Source organism: Scyliorhinus canicula, chromosome 15 (genome assembly GCF_902713615.1).
Source record: "Scyliorhinus canicula chromosome 15, sScyCan1.1, whole genome shotgun sequence".
Taxonomy (NCBI): domain Eukaryota; kingdom Metazoa; phylum Chordata; class Chondrichthyes; order Carcharhiniformes; family Scyliorhinidae; genus Scyliorhinus; species Scyliorhinus canicula.
Window position 1 is genome coordinate 21,586,520 of NC_052160.1, and position 18,996 is coordinate 21,605,515.

The 18,996-nt window shown below is 48.0% G+C and overlaps 1 protein-coding gene across 3 annotated transcripts in view; it reads left to right on the forward strand.

Annotated features, from left to right (window-relative positions):
- The window catches only part of prkar1b (protein kinase, cAMP-dependent, regulatory, type I, beta), a 284,119-nt gene that overhangs the window by 164,567 nt on the left and 100,556 nt on the right, over nt 1-18,996 (forward strand). For all 3 annotated transcript variants that reach the window (XR_005463401.1, XM_038819659.1, XM_038819660.1), the window contains exons 5-6: nt 667-728; nt 12,567-12,613. Coding sequence is in view for 2 of the 3 variants with exons in the window: in XM_038819659.1 (XP_038675587.1) it covers nt 667-728; nt 12,567-12,613 (109 nt within the window). In the remaining variant the exon portion in view is untranslated. The remainder of the gene's footprint in view (nt 1-666; nt 729-12,566; nt 12,614-18,996) is intronic.

Consider the following 18,996-nt stretch of genomic DNA (forward strand, 5'->3'; position numbering starts at 1 on the left):
TTAGAAACTAGTGAAATTACCTCAGCAAACCGGATTTAAGAAAATAGGAATCTCAAGGTGATAGTTCTGTTTCTTGCTTTAAATGTCAGTCTTTCAGGTCTACAGGACTTCCTGTGACTGCTCAGGCTGGAGATCAAAAAACCTTGTTGAGAGCAACCAGTCCAGGCACCTCCTTGCTGCCGGACCCTCCTTTGTTTGACACCCCCTTCTCCCAGATCTTGAGTGCAGGAATGGCAATACAGTTCCAAGTACGGTGTGTGACTTGGAGATAACTTGCAAGAGGTAGGTTTCCCATGCATCTGGTGCCCTTATTCTCCGAGGTGGCAGAGGCCATGGGTTTGGAAGGGGATATTCCATCATTTTTGGTTTTCATTTCAGATTTCCAGCATCTGCAGTATTTTGTCCTTAAAAAACTGTAGAGATGCTTTCTACAGCATCATATATTTCTATATATTTCTATATATCATTTGTATAAACAATATTTCTGCCAGCAGAGCCTTTGGAAGGGGAAAATTTGATATTCTCCAATAAAACATGCTATTTAGAAATTCAAAGGATTATTTCAATAATTGATTTTTAGTTTTTTCTCCAGAAATCTGAATTCTGTGCTTTTAAGTTTCCAATCTGATGCTCAAATTTTCATTCTGTCTTTTCATTCCCTTGCAGTGACATCTTTGATGCCATGTTTCCGGTAACCCACATTGCAGGAGAAACTGTCATTCAGCAAGGTAATGCTCTGAGAGACTTTAAAGGAGGGTGGTTTGTGTATTTTATTAAAATAGATTTTCTGGGCCTATCTTTATTTTTTTTACCATTGTCTTTTCTCCCCAAGGTAATGATTTCTATTTGGTGCAGAGAGCCCTTCTTGTATTTCATATATCTAGTTTTAGCTCATGTTAGCCCAGGTAGTGATAACCTTAGATCAGAGGTAATGCTCCTGCCTCTGTGTCAGAAGGTCATTGACCAAACTCAACTTCAAAGTCTGAGGAAGTGCTGCGTTGTTGGATGAATTTTCACATGGACCTAAAAGGTCCTGTAGCACAATTCAAAGAAAAGCAGGTCTTAGCTAATAATTATACTTCAGTCAAAACCACGAAAAGCAAATTATGTGGTTATTTCTCATAATTAGCTCATTGTCTGCTCGTGACATAGCTCGTCATTGTTATTAGTCCTTCAAAGGAGGATGATGTCTGCCATGCTTCATGATTTGTGTGTCCTCGGGTAACTCCAGTCAATTCTGGAGCCAGAGGTCTTTGGACAGAGAGGACAAGAGCTGCTCTGAGGAAGAGGGCATTCCAAGTCATTGTTCTGCTCTCTTTTGCTTTTGTTCTTTCTCTGCACCAGAGTCTATGCATTCAGTTTCCAACTGTTGCAACTTGTTGGATGATACACTGCCATGGTATGATTTGTGGCAAGTTCCTCCCGTGCCCCAGTGTCAATTTGTGCCCTTTTCAATGAGACCAAAGTATCCATAAAATATTTTCTCTGTTCTCCTTGAGATCAGATGCCATCTTTAAGTTGGGAAAAGGGGATCTGCTTTGGAAGCTAGTTATTTCGTATGCATATGCAGTGTAATGATCATTGATGTACAAAATTTTAGTGAAGATGTTCAGCTGACTTCCCACTGGATTTTAATTATCCTGCGGAAGCGCCACTGTGGAAATTTTTAAGTGCCCGTAGGTGCCTTTGGTAGGGGAATTAAATCTCATTACCATATGGTGACAACAACGGTGCAGGCTAAAGTCTGAACTTTTATGGAGATCTCAATTTTCAAAAACTTGATTTCGCAATTTTTGTAAGGCTGTGCTGGCACAGCTTATTCTGTGCTGGATCTCTGCTTTGATGAAATGTAGATGCCGAGTTACAAGGGGCGCGATTCTCTGGCCTTGTTGCACTCTCACTCAAGCGAAACAAGGCCGGTGAATAGCAGGAGAGGCCAAAAACAAAACCTTGCCAGGTGCTAAACAGTTTGTGATGCAATAGGCCTGCTCCCCGAGGCAAAATCAGGATCTCGGCGTAGTGTGGTGAGGAACCAGTTATCAAAACTTAAGCCCAATTTCCAGACAATTAATGGGAGCCACCTCTTATCCAACGGCCTCTTGTCATAGAATCATAGAATTTACAGTGCAGAAGGAGGCCATTCGGCCCATCGAGTCTGCAGCAGCTCTTGGAAAGAGCACCCTACTTAGGCCCATACCTCCACCCTATCCCCGTAACCCAGTAACCACATCTAACCTAAGGGCAATTTATCATGCCAGTCCACCTAACCTGCACATCTTTGGACTGTGGGACGAAACCGGAGCACCCGGAGGAAACCTACGTAGTCACAGGGAGAATGTACAGACTCCGCATAGTGACCCAAGCGGGAATCGAACCTGGGACCCTGGCGCTGTGAAGCTATAGTGCTAACCGCTATGCTACCATGCTGTCATTCAGCAACCTCCCTCAGAAAGTGCTCTCGCTGGTGCCGATTAATACTCATTTTGAAAAACATGAACCTGGCGGAAGGGCTTCTGTGGGAAGCTGAGGAGGTGAGTAGCCATCTTTGCTCACAGGTCGGGGGCGTGGGCTTGCCACCCCAGTACTCAGTGGGCGGTGAGGGACTTTTGGCTGAGTGTGGGGGACCCCGCAGGTGGGGGCCGCCATGGGAGGGTGGGAGGTGGGGGGAAACACTCGGGGGCAACTGCTCACGGCACCGCCATGCCTGGATCATATTTACCCGCTCCTGGGGCAACACTTGTCCCTGCCTGTCTGCCCCGCCAACCACTCATAATCCCCACCGACTGGCTAGGCTTCTGGCTGTGCGACTGAAGCTATTGCTAATAGGGAATTGGCAATCGTCATTAAGTGAGCATTTCACACATGCCATGTGGATTCCTATGGGTGGGCAGGCCATGCAGCATGTGGGAGTCATTGCCTGACATCCAAATCACACTCTGATGCCTGTACACTGTGCTTGAACAATGCGGTAGGAAACACCACACACGCAATATCTGAACACCCAGGGAATAGGACAAAGCTCCGGGGACAAGCGCACAGCCGGAGTGTGGGTGAAGAAGGGTGGGGGGGAAAAATGCCTGGAGAGATGGGCAAAGTGTCCGGAGGTCAGCCTGCATTGCGGAAGGAAATGACAGAGGCATCATAATGGTTGTGCAAAAAGGTGTTTAATGTGTTGTCCAATATTCCACTTCTGATGGTGCTAACCCATTTCCTCGGTGCCCTCAGTGATCCTCGATATGCTTGGCCCTCCTAGCTCTACCACTATGTCTGGGTGTTTCCCCAGGGTACACATCTGAGGTGGAGGCTGCCAGCTGTCTACCTCATCCTATGGTCTTTGATGCCCCTGGAGGGCGTCCTCTACGCCGGAGGACCCCGGCTCACTTGTCGGTGACACGTGCACAGCTGTGCTACCCTAACTCCTATGCTGACATCGAGACGCAGCCTCGTCATATGGGTGGAACATGGGGGAACTGGTTGGCCACCGTTGCCACTCCATGCAATGGATCCGGGCGGGCTGGCACGGCACCCCCTCCTCCTGGTCAGTGCCCATAGGACCCTGGGGTTCACCTTGGTACGGAAGGGCAACTGGTTTGAGCCCCAGCTGTCCCTGCATCACCTGGCTCTGCCAGTCCTGGCGGTTCCCCGTGGTCTGCACCATTGTGTCGGCGCTCTCAGCGATGCTCCTCAGTAACTGGTTTGCAGTGCCCCAGCCATGCCCACCTGCGACTGGGACAAGCTCCACAGCACCTCGGCCATGCCCATCTGGGAGCGGGACTGTTGCTCTATTAATAATGTTGGTGAACCACAAGCCTTCCCTTATATCGATCAAATGACCACACAACCAGTTAGTTAGTTCAAAAGATGGTTTATTTACATACACAAGAGTTACCTCGACATTCAAACACAATATCCACTACGAGTTAAACTACACCTATCAGCTACAATAACCTATACTTAACTTCAGGGCGACCGGCACTGTGCAAATGGATAAGGCCTTTATCAGGATTTCACTTGGCTGGTTCGAAGAAAGCGGCTCTGTCTCTGCTGGGCTCATCCGTCAGGTAGCGATCGTTGGCCTTTAACTTGGCTGGCTGTGCCTGCTGCAATTGGGTTGGCACAGGCCAGATCCAAAACCGACGGAACATATGGCTGTGCTCTCTTTTATCCCTCTGGGATTTTGCGCTCTTTGGGGCGGTCCTTAACCTTGGACCCAATAGTTCGACAGGGCTCTGATCACTGTCTTCGATTTCGGCCAATAAAGCGGCGGGTGCCTTGGTAGCTGGGCGGGTCCTCAGCGGTCATTGACCTTGGCAGTTGGGCTTTCTGAGTAAAGGGAGTGGCGCCGATCAGTCTGTGGCTGTACCGGTTGCTTGATTGGAGTTCTATTATCCTGGGAAAATGGGAAAATGCAAACGAGCAGGGGTTTTGATCAGGCCTGGTTACCTGTGTTTCAGATACACAGGCTCAGTATCTGTCCGAGTCTTGGGTTGGCCATAATTCACATGGTCCTTAGCAAGTGGCCATCTTAGATGGCTACAGAACACATCTCAGACCCTCATCAAGGTCAGTCTGGTAGTGGGTGACATCCCCCAGCGAGTCGGTAATTCTGCCGAGACCCTCAACCATGGCCATCACCAACTATGCGACCCCTTGGACACCTTCACTCATGCTTCCGATGTTGTGCACCGGGCTTTCCACTGCAGTCGTCACCCTTGTAGTGCTGGCCTCGGTGCCACTCATTGCCAGCATCATCTCCTGCGCCCATAGTATCTGGGACTCCCCCAATTGGCTATGGATCTACGGGAGTGACACTGACATCTCCCTCTGAATGTCGTGGCCACTCCCTATCGTCCCGATCAGCTCCGGGTACCTCTGTACCCCAGGCTTAGTATCAGGCTGGCACCCAGCTCGATCGTGGGATCCAGCAGCCCTCCGACTGCTGTCTCGCCTGGGGATTCATGCCTCCAGCTGATATGAATTGTGGTGGTGCTCACCAGATTGTGCCCACAAAGCCTGTCCACTAGCAGGTGTGTATATCTGTGCTGGTGGAGGGTGCAGATGACGGCTGTGCCACAACTATAACAGTTACAACCTCGGAGCTTCCCTCCAAGGTGTTACCCTCGGAATCAGGAGAGGGTGCTGCACGGGATGGGCCGGTGCCGTCAGCTAGAGGACCTGCAGGAGAATGGACATGTGGTCAGTGGGAGGGATTGGTCAGTCAGTAAGGCAATAACAACTCGCATTTGACAGGTCTTCCAAATGGAGCCCGGTGCTTCCTCACCTCTGCGGCGTACGCCAGCCTCCGCATGGGTGACCCATCTGTCCTCGGCCACCCCAGTGCTGAAAGATCTGAGAGTTTGAGCAAGAGTTTATGACCACCAGCTTTATAGATCTCTGCAGGAATGTTGTATGAACCATAAACTATGCTGTTCTTCACCTCAACAAGTGTTGGCAGCATACCCAAATTTAATTTTTCAAGCCGCTGAAGGGTTGTTTTGATGGTTTTGTCCGATATAATTGACTCCTGATTGATAAGGTTCTGGTAATGCTCCTGCCTGCAGTCTTGAATGGCTGCATCACCATTGCTGCCTTTAACTCAAGAGGAGGGAGTGACAGTTTGAGTTTGGTCCATAGATGGTCTTGATGGCCTGGATGAAGCTCTGCATGTCATGCCAGTCTGGGTAACACTGAATTTAATTGGCTGTCTCTGCCCCCCACATATTCTTGATGTCACACATCATTCTCTGAGTTTTGCGTTTGAGTAATAAGTGCTATTTCCATTTCTGATGTGATGTAGGGTGATTTTAGACATGTAATGACGACTTGGTGTTTCCGATTGAGAAGTTTCCATTTTTCTTTATCATTCTTGTTGAACCAGTTTTGGTGCCTGCGAGGTTCAAATTCGATAACTTGGGTGTACATCTCTTGGAAATTAGGCTTGATCTTGAATAAGAGAACAAGATGGAAAGAAACTGGCAGCTGAAATTGTTCTCTTGTTTTTGTACACTGGAGAATGGGTATATGAATAAGATCTTCATTGTCTTGGTGCCAGTCATATGCTCATGGTGGAGCGTTCAAATCGGTGGCCAGTCTAGTTGTTTGCACCCCACATGGCTCAGGTGATGTGTACATCCTTCCTATTGATGGGCACTGATAATGACGGAGTCGAGGGTATGCCAGTGGAATGTTTCCATTTGGTCTTGTATTTATCTTTCTGATCAAAGAATGTCTTTGTGGTGGTGAACTCATGATTGTGCAGTTGGTGAAGAGGAGGAGGTGACCATTGGCATTTGATTTCCCCACTGCCTAGTTTCCTAATGATGTCCTTCCAAACTGAGTAATTACATCCAATTCAGGCATTAAAATCTCCCCGTGGAATCAATTTGTCTGCTTTTGGGATGACTGCTTGTATAGAGCACAAAAAAAGCTATTTGGTTTCGCCAGTAGAGTAGCATGTGAGAACATAAGCACTGATAATGTGGCCAATTGGTTGCCTCTAAACTGAAGGCTTAAGGTTATGACCCATTTGCTAATGCCAATTGGAGGTTCTGTAGGTTACCTGCAATTCTATATTTGATTGGTGAACCTGACTCCGTGGATATGACAATCTTCTTCTGGTTTCCCCTTCCAGATGAATGTGTACCTCTCTAAGCTAGCTTTCTACAGGGAGTCAGTTTAACTGGGAGCAGCGACACTGATGTTTTGGGCACGATTTAATGGGACAGAAACAGAGGGGCATTTCGGACGCGTTTAATGGGGTGTTTCTTGGCGCTAGACACTGCTATTTAACAGCACTTTGCTGTTTTTTTTGGCCTCGGTGAGGAATGCCCCGCTGAGGCCGCAGTTACATCATTTCCTGATGAGCTTAGCAGTGCAGGAAGAGTGTTCACGGATTGGGGCACCATTTCTAAATGCCATCCCGATCATTTGAATCTCTTCAACCACTCGACTGCGGTGTCTGGACCCTCCCACTGCACCCAACTTGCCTCTTATGGGGTCCTCAAGACTCCCCTCACACCACCTCTTAAGGGCAAGACACCCCAGCATGGTCAATTTGGTACCCTCACAGTGGCACTGCCAAGGTGCCCAGCTAGCAGTATCAAGGTGTCCGGGTGTCAACGGGAGTGCGACTGCACCACTCTGCCCAGAGCCCGACCACGCAGAGGTTTTTAATGGCCTGGGAGACACGACACCCGCCTCCCCCACAAGTGCCGTTGTGTCCTAGTTCACGTTTGTGGAAACTTCTGCTAAAAGGTGCCCTGGCTATTTCTTCCAGGCACGGCATTACTTCCAGGACCCCAGGGAGAATACGGCGCAGACACATTTAAATAAGCGGGATTCCTTAAATCTCTCAAGATTCAACAGCCTCGTTGCGCCCTATATATCTCAATCTCCCGAGGAACTATCGCAGTTCTCCTTTCAGAGCATTATCTGTTTAAATCGTCCATAGTAATGCTCACATTCTAGGTACAGAAATTCATGCATTTTTATTTTGCTGGTGTGTATTTTCAATGCAAAAGGCGGTGGTCCCATTGAGTGCATTTCCAGCTCAGGACAGTTTTCGCACAGCTTGGGCGGGATTCTCCCAGTCCTGGGCCGGAGAATCACCCTGACACCGGCACGCAATTCTCCGCAGAGCGGGTGGGCCGTTCTACGCGGCCGGCCCGCCGAATTCTCTGGCCCGGATGGGCCGAGCGGCCATAAGAAAAGAGCTGAGTTCCGCTGGCGCCGTTCTAACCTGCTCTGAGCCGGCGGGACCTCGGCGTGGAAGGGTCGGGTGGGGGATGGGGTCCAACCCGGGGGGGGGGGGGGGGGGGGGGGGGCCTTCGATGTGGCCTGGCCCGTGATCGGGACCCACCGATTGGTGGGCCGGTCTCTGTGGCTGGGGGCATCCTTTCCTACGCGCTGGCCCCTGTAGTCCTGCGCCATGTTGCATCGGGGCTGGCGCATTGAAGGAGGCCACTGCGAATGCGTGCATTGGCGCCACTGTGCATGTCCTCGTTGGCGGCGGCGCAACTGCGCATGCGCAGATCCCGCGGCGCACGGTTTGTGCCGGGATCAGCAGCTGGAGCATCGCGAACCGCTCCAGCGCTGTGCTGGCATCCTGTAGGGGCCAGAATTAGTCCTGCGAGTTGCCCGTTCGCGCCACTCATAAAACGCAATGGCGTTTACGACAGCGTGGACACTCTGCTGCGGGATTGGAGAATCCCGCCCCTTATGTTTGAAGTTCCTTCATACTCAATTCCTGACCTCATTAAATCTTTGTTCAAACATGGATAAAAGAGCTGAATTGCAGAGGTGATGTGAGAGCCACCAAAGCAGCATTTGATGAAATGTGGCATCAAGGAACTTTTGTAAAATTGAAGTCGAGGGGAAACAACAGGAAACCACTTTACTGGTTGGAGCTATATCTACAACAGAGGAAAATGGTTGTGGTTGTTGGAGGCCAATCATCTCTGCCTCAGGACATCACTGTATGGGTTCCTTCGGGTAGTTTTCTCGGCCCAGGGTAGTGTCCGAGGCCCAGCATAAGGTCAGATGTTTGGATGTTCACTGATGGCTGCACACTGTTCAGTACCATTTGCAATTCCAGATACTGAAGCAATGTGTCTTCATATGTAACAGTAATTGAACAACATTCAGGTTGGGACTGATACGTGGCAAGTGATATTCGTACCACACAAGTGCCAAGGAATGACCATCCCCAACAATTGAGAATCTAACTGCTACCCCTTCCACAAACATTCAATCTCTACACCACCAACTATAAGAGTTCCTTAGGCAGCACCTTTTAAACATAGAACATACAGTGCAGAAGGAGGCTATTCGGCCCATCGAGTCTGCACCGACCCACTTAAGCCCTCACTTCCACCCTATCCCCGTAACCCAATAACCCCTTACAATAATCAGGGGTCGTTGACAGTGCAATCAGAAAACAATTATTCGGGGCAGCACGGTGGCGCAGTGGGTTAGCACTGCGGCCTCACGGCGTTGAGGTCCCAGGTTCGATCCCGGCTCTGGGTCACTGTCTGTGTGGAGTTTGCACATTCTCCCCGTGTCTGCGTGGGTTTCGCCCCCACAACCCAAAAATGTGCAAGCTAGGTGGATTGGCCACTCTAAATTGCCCCTTAATGGGAAAAATGATTGGGTACACTAAATTTATAAAAAAAAAAAAAGAAAACAATTATTCAACAATATCCTGTTCACTGGGGCGTCTTGACAAATACATGAATAAAGGTTGGGAATGCAGGGATACGGATCTTGAAAGTGTAGAAGGTTTTAGGTTAGACGGGCAGCATGGTCGACGCAGGCTTGGAGGGCCGAAGGGCTTATTCATGTGCTGTAGTTTGCTCATGATTTGCACAGTGGTTATTATATTTGCAGCTCTTCAGGTACTGAAGCAATCCAAACCTGCATGCAACACGATCTGAACAGTATTCAGTCTTGGGTTTATAAGTGGGTTTATAACATTCATACCATGCAAGTGTGCCAGGCAATGACCATCTTTCCAACAAGAGAGAGTCTGACCATCGTTCCTTGTTGTTCAGTGGCATGTTGAACTTGGAAAAAGCACTGAATGTAATTTGGGTGGGAGTTTTCATTGTTCATTGTTGAATCCTCCATTTTCCATATCAAGGGGTTACTGTTGTGTTATGCTTCTTCATGTAGCATAAGCTGCTCCTTGATGTATGCTCTGACAAAGGAAGGTTCAGACTTGGAGATAGGTTTAACACATTTATTGAACGGTTAACAATTCTCCTACTTGAGTTCGACTCTCCTGCTGATCTTGCTAGAGTAACTCAATCTAACTAACCAGTCTGCTCTAATCCATGAGGTGGGTGTGATGCTCTGATCTGCCCCTGTCTCTCTGAGTGTCGCCTATGGAAAAGAAAGAGCATGTGTCCCTGTCCTTTTATATGTGTAGCCCCTTTGTGGTATTGTCACCTCTGGGTGTGTCTTGACTGCCCATTGGCCGTGTCCTATCTTACTGACCTATTGGTTGAATGTCTGTGTGGCATGATGTCTCTGGTGCTCCCTCTAGTGTTTACCTAGTTACAGTGTACCTACATTAACCCCTTGTGTATTTACAGTGATGCATATCCACATCCCCCCCTTTTTTGTGTTACATATTTTCTGTACAGTGTTAAAGAAAATTGAACAAAATAGGTAGATAAGTGATGACATGTACAAATCATGATGACAGTGATAATTATACAATACAAAATAAAATGTATGAGTCCAAAGTTCATGAATTAATATGGTCGAGTGGCTTTCTTGTTTTGTTGCTGAAGTGGTGATGTTGATGGTGGCATGTCCTTGCGATCGCCGTCAGTGCCCCTGTGTTTAAGGAACCAAGAAGTGGTCAAATCACTTTGTTGTCTGATTTAGACTCTTTTTTTCGATGCTTGTGGTAGCGATGTAGTATGTAATCTGTGTAGTCCAACCTGGACTGTTTCCTGTGATTGTGATATTGATGCAGTGATATTGATGCAGTATGTCATCTGCCTTGAAAGCTGGTTTGCTTGTTCGTCGTGGAGCAAACTCATCTGCCTTGAAAGCTGGTTTGCAGTGGAGCAAACTTGGATCGGTGAGATTTGCTGTCATGCCATGGTATGGCTGTGTTAGGAGCTGTGCTGTTACATCGTCCTGCATTTGCAGAGTTGTACCCTGTCGTACCAGTGTTGTTCCAGTGTTGTTGTTTTTGTCGTGCTTGTTGGTGCCTTTGGTACTTTTCTTGTTGTTGTCTTTGTTGTTGTATTCATAGGTGTTGTTGTTGTGTTTGTTGCGCCCAGTGACCACACCAAGTGGAGAATTCGAGTCCTTCACAAAGTTACTTATGTCAGTGTCCTTTGTGGCATCTGCTGTTTCATTGAGCGTGCCGTCTCTGATTCCTCGGCATGTCCCATCTGGAGTCATGTCCGGTTCACTTGAATCATCCTTGGCTTGTCGATGCTTCGGGGTACGGGGAGAGAGGAGAGTGCTGAGGGGAGAGTGCTGAGGGGAGAGGGCTGAGGGGAGAGGGCTGAGGGGAGAGGGCTGAGGGGAGAGGGCTGAGGGGGGTGGGTTGAGGGGGGGAGGGGTCCAGGCAGGGTGGGGATCTCACTTGGTGGTGCGCCCTCGGCATGGGCAATCTCCTGGTCCTCGGGTGCACCGGCTATGTCCAGTGCCCTCTGCTCGTGCACGGTGAGCTGGCACAGGTCAGGTTCACCCCCTCCGGTTTGGGCTCGCTCCCGTTGGTTATGGGTGCTTTTCCTGGGGGGGGGGGGAGGGGAGGAATAACAGCATTGTTAGGCGGTCCACTGCATGCAGTTGGGTCTATGGTGGCATGGGTGCACAGGGCCAATGCGGCTTGTATGGGTGGTTGCAGCCATGTGCCTCATGGCTGTAGTTGTACCATCCCCCTGGGGAGGGGATGGGTGTCACACATGTGGAGGGTAGGGGGGGTTGGTGCCATGGGCACACTGCTGGGTACTCATCCTGGCTGCCCTCAGTAGGTCGAACAGCTTTTTGCAGCACTGCTCATCAGTCCTGGATGTCACCGTGGTGGCATTCACGCCGCACCCTCCATAGACGCCGGGCCATGTTGCCTGGCACCCTCCGGTTGGGTGCGGAGTACAGGCGCCCCCTTCTCTCCTCGAGGGCGTCCAGCAGCGTGTCCGGGTCGTGGTGAACCTGGGCGCTGCTCGGCATGGCGCCGTGGTCCCCCATCGCCGGCCTGTGCGCTCGCGTCACCTGTTGTGCGCCACTGTGCCGCGTCGTTTGTGTTGTGCGCTGTTGTGCGCCCTCGCACTTCCCGTTACGCCCCTGCTAGCCCCCTTAGGCCGGAGAATGCCGTCTCAAATGGGTGCCGGTAGAGAGGTAAAACGTGCCCGTTTTCCTGCCGCCGCCAGTACTCTTGCCGGAGCCAGTGTATTTTTTCTATGAATTTAAGCAAAAAACATAAACAGATCATACTGTTTTCTGTTGCAGACACAAGCCAATTTTTTTGCTGACAAAATAGCCTAAAGTCTTGCATGCTTAAGTGATGGAAATCTAGACTCATTTGGAAACTCTGGGATGTAAGGTTAAATAGATGTCATGAGCTTTTAGTCTGAGGGTAACTGGAAAGGAAAAACGGCCTTGTGACTTAGCCACTAAACAAAGTACTGGTACTTGAAGATTGACTATTAAAGATGAGACTAAGTGGAGGGTGGATTAAACTGGACATCTAAAGTCTTAACAAATCTGACAACTACAGAGTTTGAGCCTTTGAAAGCTCGTTGGGACTGTGAACTTGAGTAGGGGCTTGCTAAGCCTTTTCAGACTCTTTGGTTTTCATGTCAAGAAAATCATTTATCTCTGAAACTTGAGAAAAGAGAATTTCTGCTTCAGATAAGGAAGGGGTCTTAATATTTCTTTAATGCTTGTCAAGAAATTCTTTAGCTTGTTAATACATGTACTCTTTTAACATAACAACTACAACATCCTAAAGTGCAGTGCGTTGTGAAGAAAATTGTTGATTTAAACTTTTCTATCCAAATTTATTTTGAAATAAAAATGTTGTGTGTTACTTTGTCTGTTACCAGGTGATGAGGGTGACAACTTCTATGTAATCGACCAAGGTGAAGTTGATGTAAGTCTTCAGATTGCTTTTAAATACTCTTAATTTTGTTGTGTATTTTAAGGTAAGGTAAAGAGATGTAGATGAATACATATGTATGTAAATGCATTGGCACTTTATGCCATTGGTGAATGCCTGAAGGCAGTATGGACCTCCGCAGAGTTGATCTTCACTACACAAGCTGCACCTGTTGGGTCAGGATAATCCATTGATGGGCTCATGATTCAGTGCGAGGAAACAATTTAACATCTAATCACTTGCTGTAGCTCACATCAGTGTCTGTTGAAGTCACAACATAGTCCCTGAGGCCATTTGTTCCAGGTGCTTTATTTGCTTATTGAATTGTTTGAAATGAGGTCAGCTAGAATGAGATAGGGCTGGCCTTTTTGTACTTCATAATAAAGTCATAGAGTTGCAATTCAATCTTATTTATTATACAGCTAATTACTATAATCTTCAGTATTTAATGTAATGTTCAAACACTTTGTGTACTTACTACACAGTAAACTTTTAGTCAAGAATTTTAATATAATTCTGCAATAATTAAACAAAAACAGGCCACATTCTATCTAACTTATCACCTACTATCCTGGTAATTGCACAATGCTGCAATGATGGAGTTGCTGACTAATTGTAACAATCAGCCTCAGCAATTAGTCTACAACAGACTCGGACACGAGGAAAGGAAAATCCCAGTGGCGGAGAGCTTTGTGAATCATAAGTTTGAGGTCCAAGTTCCTCTCCAGTATGCTGCCCTTTCAAAGCTGAAATTATATATCACAAAATATTTCCTTTGAAGATCTCTGTAATTTGCATTTAAATTAATCAATTCTACCTACTTCTGCTGTCTCCTTGGAAACCCTAGACCCGGGGGGCAGCGTGACTCCCGCCCCACTGCTCTGACACCGGCTACCGTATTCCGGGCGGAGGCGGGGATCATGCCACGCCGGTTGGGGGCCGTTGGCTGCGCCCCCCCGGCAATTTTCCGGGCCCCAATGGGCCGAGCGGTCGTCAGTTTCTGGCCAGTCCCGCCGGCACGGATTGAACATGGTCCCACACGGCGGGATCTGGTTGGTGGGCCGACTGGTGTGGTCCTTGGAGGCGGTGCGGGGGATCCGGCCCTGGGGGGGGGGCCCCCACGGTGGCCTGGCCCGCGATCGGGGCCCACTGATCTGCGGGCGGGCCTGTGCCATGGGGGCACTTCCTCCTTCCGTGCTGGTCCCTGTAGGGCTCTGCCATGGCCGGCGCGGAAATGACACCTCCCCTGCGCATGCGGCAAACCATGCCGGCGGTTCTGCACATGCACTAACTCGCGCAGTCCCTTCGTCGCCAGCTGGTGCAGCGCCAACCCCTCCGGCGCCGGCCTAGCCCCCGGAAGTGCATAGAATTCCCAACATCCGGTCTGCCCGATGCCGGAGTGAATCGCGCCGATTTGTACGCCGGCGTCGGGCCACCTCGCTGATCCGGGAGAATCCCGCCCCCTGTTTCATAGACTGACCATTCATTCACCGAAATAATGTTTCTGCAGATTTTGCTTTTCATTATCTTGTACTTTTGGAATCTTGAAAAGAGCAATTATATCTCCTCTCAACCTCCTCTTTTCTAGTGAGAACATGCCCTATTTACATAATCACTCCTCCAATCCCTCCATCTGCTACGCTATCTGAGTTGCTCCTCTTTGTATCATTGCAAAACTGCAATATTTTTGTAAAAAAAAATTATTGTTATTACTGTGGTGACCAGAATTTTACATAGTATTAAAAGCACAATTGATAATGCATAGAGTGCACCTAACCAAGACACGGATGAGTGGATTCTTCCCGGAGGTGGAGGATAAGTGTGGGCAGTGTCAGGGGGCCTGGCCAACCACAGTCACATGTTCTGGCCCTGCCCCAGACTCAATGGGTTCTGGACAGCATTCTTCGAGGCAATGTCAAGGATCGTGGGGATTAAGATGGAGCCATGCCCATCTTCAGGGTTTCAGAGCACCCAAAGTTCATCACTGGGTAAGGGGCAGACATCTCAGCCTTTGCCTCCCTGATCGTCCAGCGGAGACTTCTGCTAGGATGTAAGTCGGCAGAGCCACCCAGAGCCTTGGAATGGCTCTCAGACCTGGCAGAATTCCTGAAGCTAGAGAAAATAAAATTCTCAGAGAGCTGGAGAAGAGAATCGATGATTTGTGGAAAAAATTTACAACCTCTTTGAAGACCGGCTCGTAACCAGCAACTAAGGTGAGAGGGGTCGGGGGTGGAGGGGAGGGGGGGAGTGGAAACAACACAGAGAAGAAATGGGGAGGCAAGCCCTATACTGGAGGGGCACCAGCCCCTCCCACATGTAAAAGATCAGGAGAGACAGAACACCCTTCTCATCCTCTATAATCGATGGTTCAATTTGACTCTCTCTGTCACTAAATAGTAGACTCCAATGTAAATAGGAAAATGCTGTTACTGGGCCTACGGTCACAGATGCTGTGACAACCTGTGGTACACATGTTGCAGCTGTTTTTGTTGCTTTTATTCTGGGTTTGTAAATTTTGACATAAAGTGCGAAAACTCCAATGAAAATAATTTTCAAAAAAAATAATCACAGTCGCGCCAATGATGTACAAAGTAGCAGGATTACCTCAGTATTGCAACTCAGACTGATGATTGAACATATCCCAACATTTGATGTGCTTTACTCACTTCCACTGAATATTGTTGCAACAACTTCAATTTATTGTCAGTTAAGACCACATGATTCTTTTCATTTTTCATGCCTATTCTGACCACCATGATATACCATAGCTGCTTTGTGTACTGTCTATAAGGTGCACTGTCGCGACTCACCAAGGCGTCAATATATAATCCGGCAGCGTAACCAATCCCTCCTTTAATTATATTTAAGTTTAATACCTTAGTCATGAAATTTTATGGGGGTTTTCTTGGCATCCTGTTGTAATTTCAGCAGTTGTCTTGTGGAACCTTCAAAGAAATGGCTGAAATGGTGTTGGTGCACTTCTCAAGATGGTGCACTGGCCTCTGGTTGAAGTTGTGACAGGAGACTTCCTTGTACTTGTGCAATTGTTTCAAGTGTGGGATTTGCAATTGCTTTGAAATAAATTGCATTGATTAAGTGGTGGAATATTTTTAATTACAGAGCTGGCCATATAAATTAACTGAAAGCATTTTGAGATTTGTTTTGAATGGATCTGAATTGGAAATGTTTTTAGCTATAATTTATAAAATCACAATGTTACAAGGCCTTCATTTGGAAAGAATTAAAAACTAAAATGCAGATCTTTAGTTGCTATGTCCAGATGTGATTTTTATTGGACTTCCGTGCATTCATCGTACTGCTTTGATCAGAAATTTTAAAGCTTGACCACTTTGTTCATTCAAGAATGAAATACAAAATCAACATTGCTTTGAATAGAGCATTTGATATCCATGCTGAACAAATAAAAGAATTGAAATAATGGTCATGGTCAGGAAATGTTTAAAGCTCATTTACTAGTGTGCTTGAAATGTAAGAGTCAATTGCATTTCAAAGTCCGATGACTCCACAAATTTGATAATATTCACAATTCTAAGCTCTTCTCAAATTCACACTTCAAGTTGCATCCTCTCTATTTATCAGGTTTTTAAAAAAGGTTATCTGTTTATTAGTGGGAAATGAGAGAGGGCACACGTTCAGTGGGAAAGGGGAATGCGAGACATGCAGACAGAGTGGGAAAGAGAGAGAGAGGGCCACGCTGATAGAGAGGAAGTGAGAGGGAGAGAGACATGGGGAGAAAGAGAGACACGCACAGAGTAGGAAAAGAGAGACATGTAGACAGAGTGGGAAAGGAGAAAGAGACACGCAAAGAGTGGGAAAGGAGAAAGAGAGAGACATGCAAAGAGTGGGAAAGGAGAAGGTGAAAGACATGCAAAGAGTGGGAAAGGAGAAAGAGAAAGACACGCAGACAGAGTGGGAAGAGAGAGAGTATTACAATCGCAGACCAGAACCCAACAGAGGCTAGGATCCTGGACCAAAACCCCAATATTTTAGTTTATTTTGTAAGACTGTGAGGAAAGAATTATTCATGCCAGGAATGATTAGGAACATAGGAATTAAGAGCAGAAGTAGGCAATTCAGCTCTTCGAGCCTACTCCGCAATTCAACCAGGCTTCCTGGACTCAAATCCACCTCCTTGCCTGTTCTCCATATCCCTTTAATCCACTTTTAAATCAGAAATATATCTATCTCCTTCTTGAAACCATATAATGATTTAGACTCCACAAATTCATCACCCTCCGCAAGAAGTATTTCCTCCTCGCCGCAGGTTTAAATCTATCACCTCTCAACCTATATCACTGAAATCAAATCCTGGCAACCACATATTCCACCGGCGTTCAAGGTGCAGTTGAACATCCTTGACTTCCAGCGTGTTTAACAAACGGTGACATGCCAGTTACATGCAGCACTCACCACACCCGCAACATAAGCATCAGCAATCTGTGAAAGCATTTTTCAACGGCGTCATCAGGTGGCCCATTTGGAATAATGTCACTCACCAGGTCCCACAGCGTCTTCTTGCTTCAAACCAGATTGTCTTTTGGACTCGCATGTCCCCCTGAGCCTGGTTTTCCAGGACCCAGGTATAGAACATAGAACAGTACAGCACAGAACAGGCCCTTCGGCCCTCAATGTTGTGCCGAGCCATGATCACCCTACTCAAACCCACGTATCCACCCTATACCTGTAACCCAACAACCCCCCCCCCTTAACCTTACTTTTATTAGGACACTACGGGCAATTTAGCATGGCCAATCCACCTAACCCGCACATCTTTGGACTGTGGGAGGAAACCGGAGCACCCGGAGGAAACCCATGCACACAGGGGGAGGACGTGCAGACTCCACACAGACAGTGACCCAGCCGGGAATCAAACCTGGGACCCTGGAGCTGTGAAGCATTTATGCTAACCACCATGCTACCCTACTGCCCCTCTTATCTTAGAAGAAATTGTTTTTCCGGCTACAGAAAAGGAAGGAAACAGCAACAACAGGCTCCATACATCATAGCCACCAGCAGGACCACGAGTCTGCACCAGCTCTTGGAAAGAGCACCCTACTCAAGGTCAACACCTCCACCCTATCCCCATAACCCAGTAACCCCACCCAACACTAAGGGCAACTTTGGACACTAAGGGCAATTTATCATGGCCAATCCACCTAACCTGCACATCTTTGGACTGTGGGAGGAAACCGGAGCACCCGGAGGAAACCCACGCACACATGGGGAGGATGTGCAGACTCCGCACAGATAGTGACCCAAGCCAGAATTGAACCTGGGACCCTGGAGCTGTGAAGCAATTGTGCTATCCACAATGCTACCGTGCTGCCTACCGTGACTTGGCACCACGTGGAGGAGGAAGGTACCTGCTCCCGATGGCCGTCAAAGTCACTACAGCCCTGAACATTTATGCCTCAGGATCATTCCAGGGGCCGAGTGGGGACTTGTGTGACATCTCCCAACCAACAGCCCACAAGTCAGCATGGTAGCACAGTAGTTAGCACTGTGGCTTCACAGCGCTAAGGTCCCAAGTTCGATTTCCTGCTCGGTCTCTGTGCAGAGTCTGCACGTTCTCCCCGTGTCTGCGTGGGTTTCCTCCGGGTGCTCCGGTTTCCTCCCACAGTCCAAAGACGTGCAGGTTAGGTGGATTGGACATGCTAAATTTCCCTTCGTGTCCAAAAAGGTAAGGAGGGGTTATTGGATTACGGGGATAGGATGGAAGTGATGACTTAGGTAGGTCGGTGCAGATTTGATGGGTCGAATGGCCTTCTGCGCTGTATGCTCTATGTTCTATATAAGTGCATCCGTGAAGTCACAGGTGCCCTGTTTGCCCGGGCAGCTAGCTGTATAAACTTTGATCTGTACCAAACCCAACAAGGTTCCTGGGCAGCAGGATTCTCTGCCATCACCAGGATGCCCCAGAACCAGAGGGTAATAGATGGCACGCGCGTTGCCTTGCCCGCACCGCGGTGTCACTTCAAAGTCCACCACCAAGAATGCCTTGGCGCCAACACCACTGACTGAGCTAGCCGAGTCCAAAAGACAAAGCTGCTAGATTGGATCTGCGACTGATGGTGAGGTCATCAACAAGAGGGAAAAACATACTTGACATTATTTTCACCAGCCTGCCTGACACAGATGCATCTCTCCATGGCAGTCTCAGTATGAGTGATCACCACATAGTTCTTGTGGAGACAAAGTCCCATGTTCACATTGAGAATAGCCTCCATCATGTTGTGTTCCAGTACAGCTACAACACTGTCATTTAGCCATCAATGTGGAAAATTGCCCAGGTACAACATATACACAAAAAACACAAATCCAACTTGGCCAATTACTGCCCCAACAGTCTACTCTCG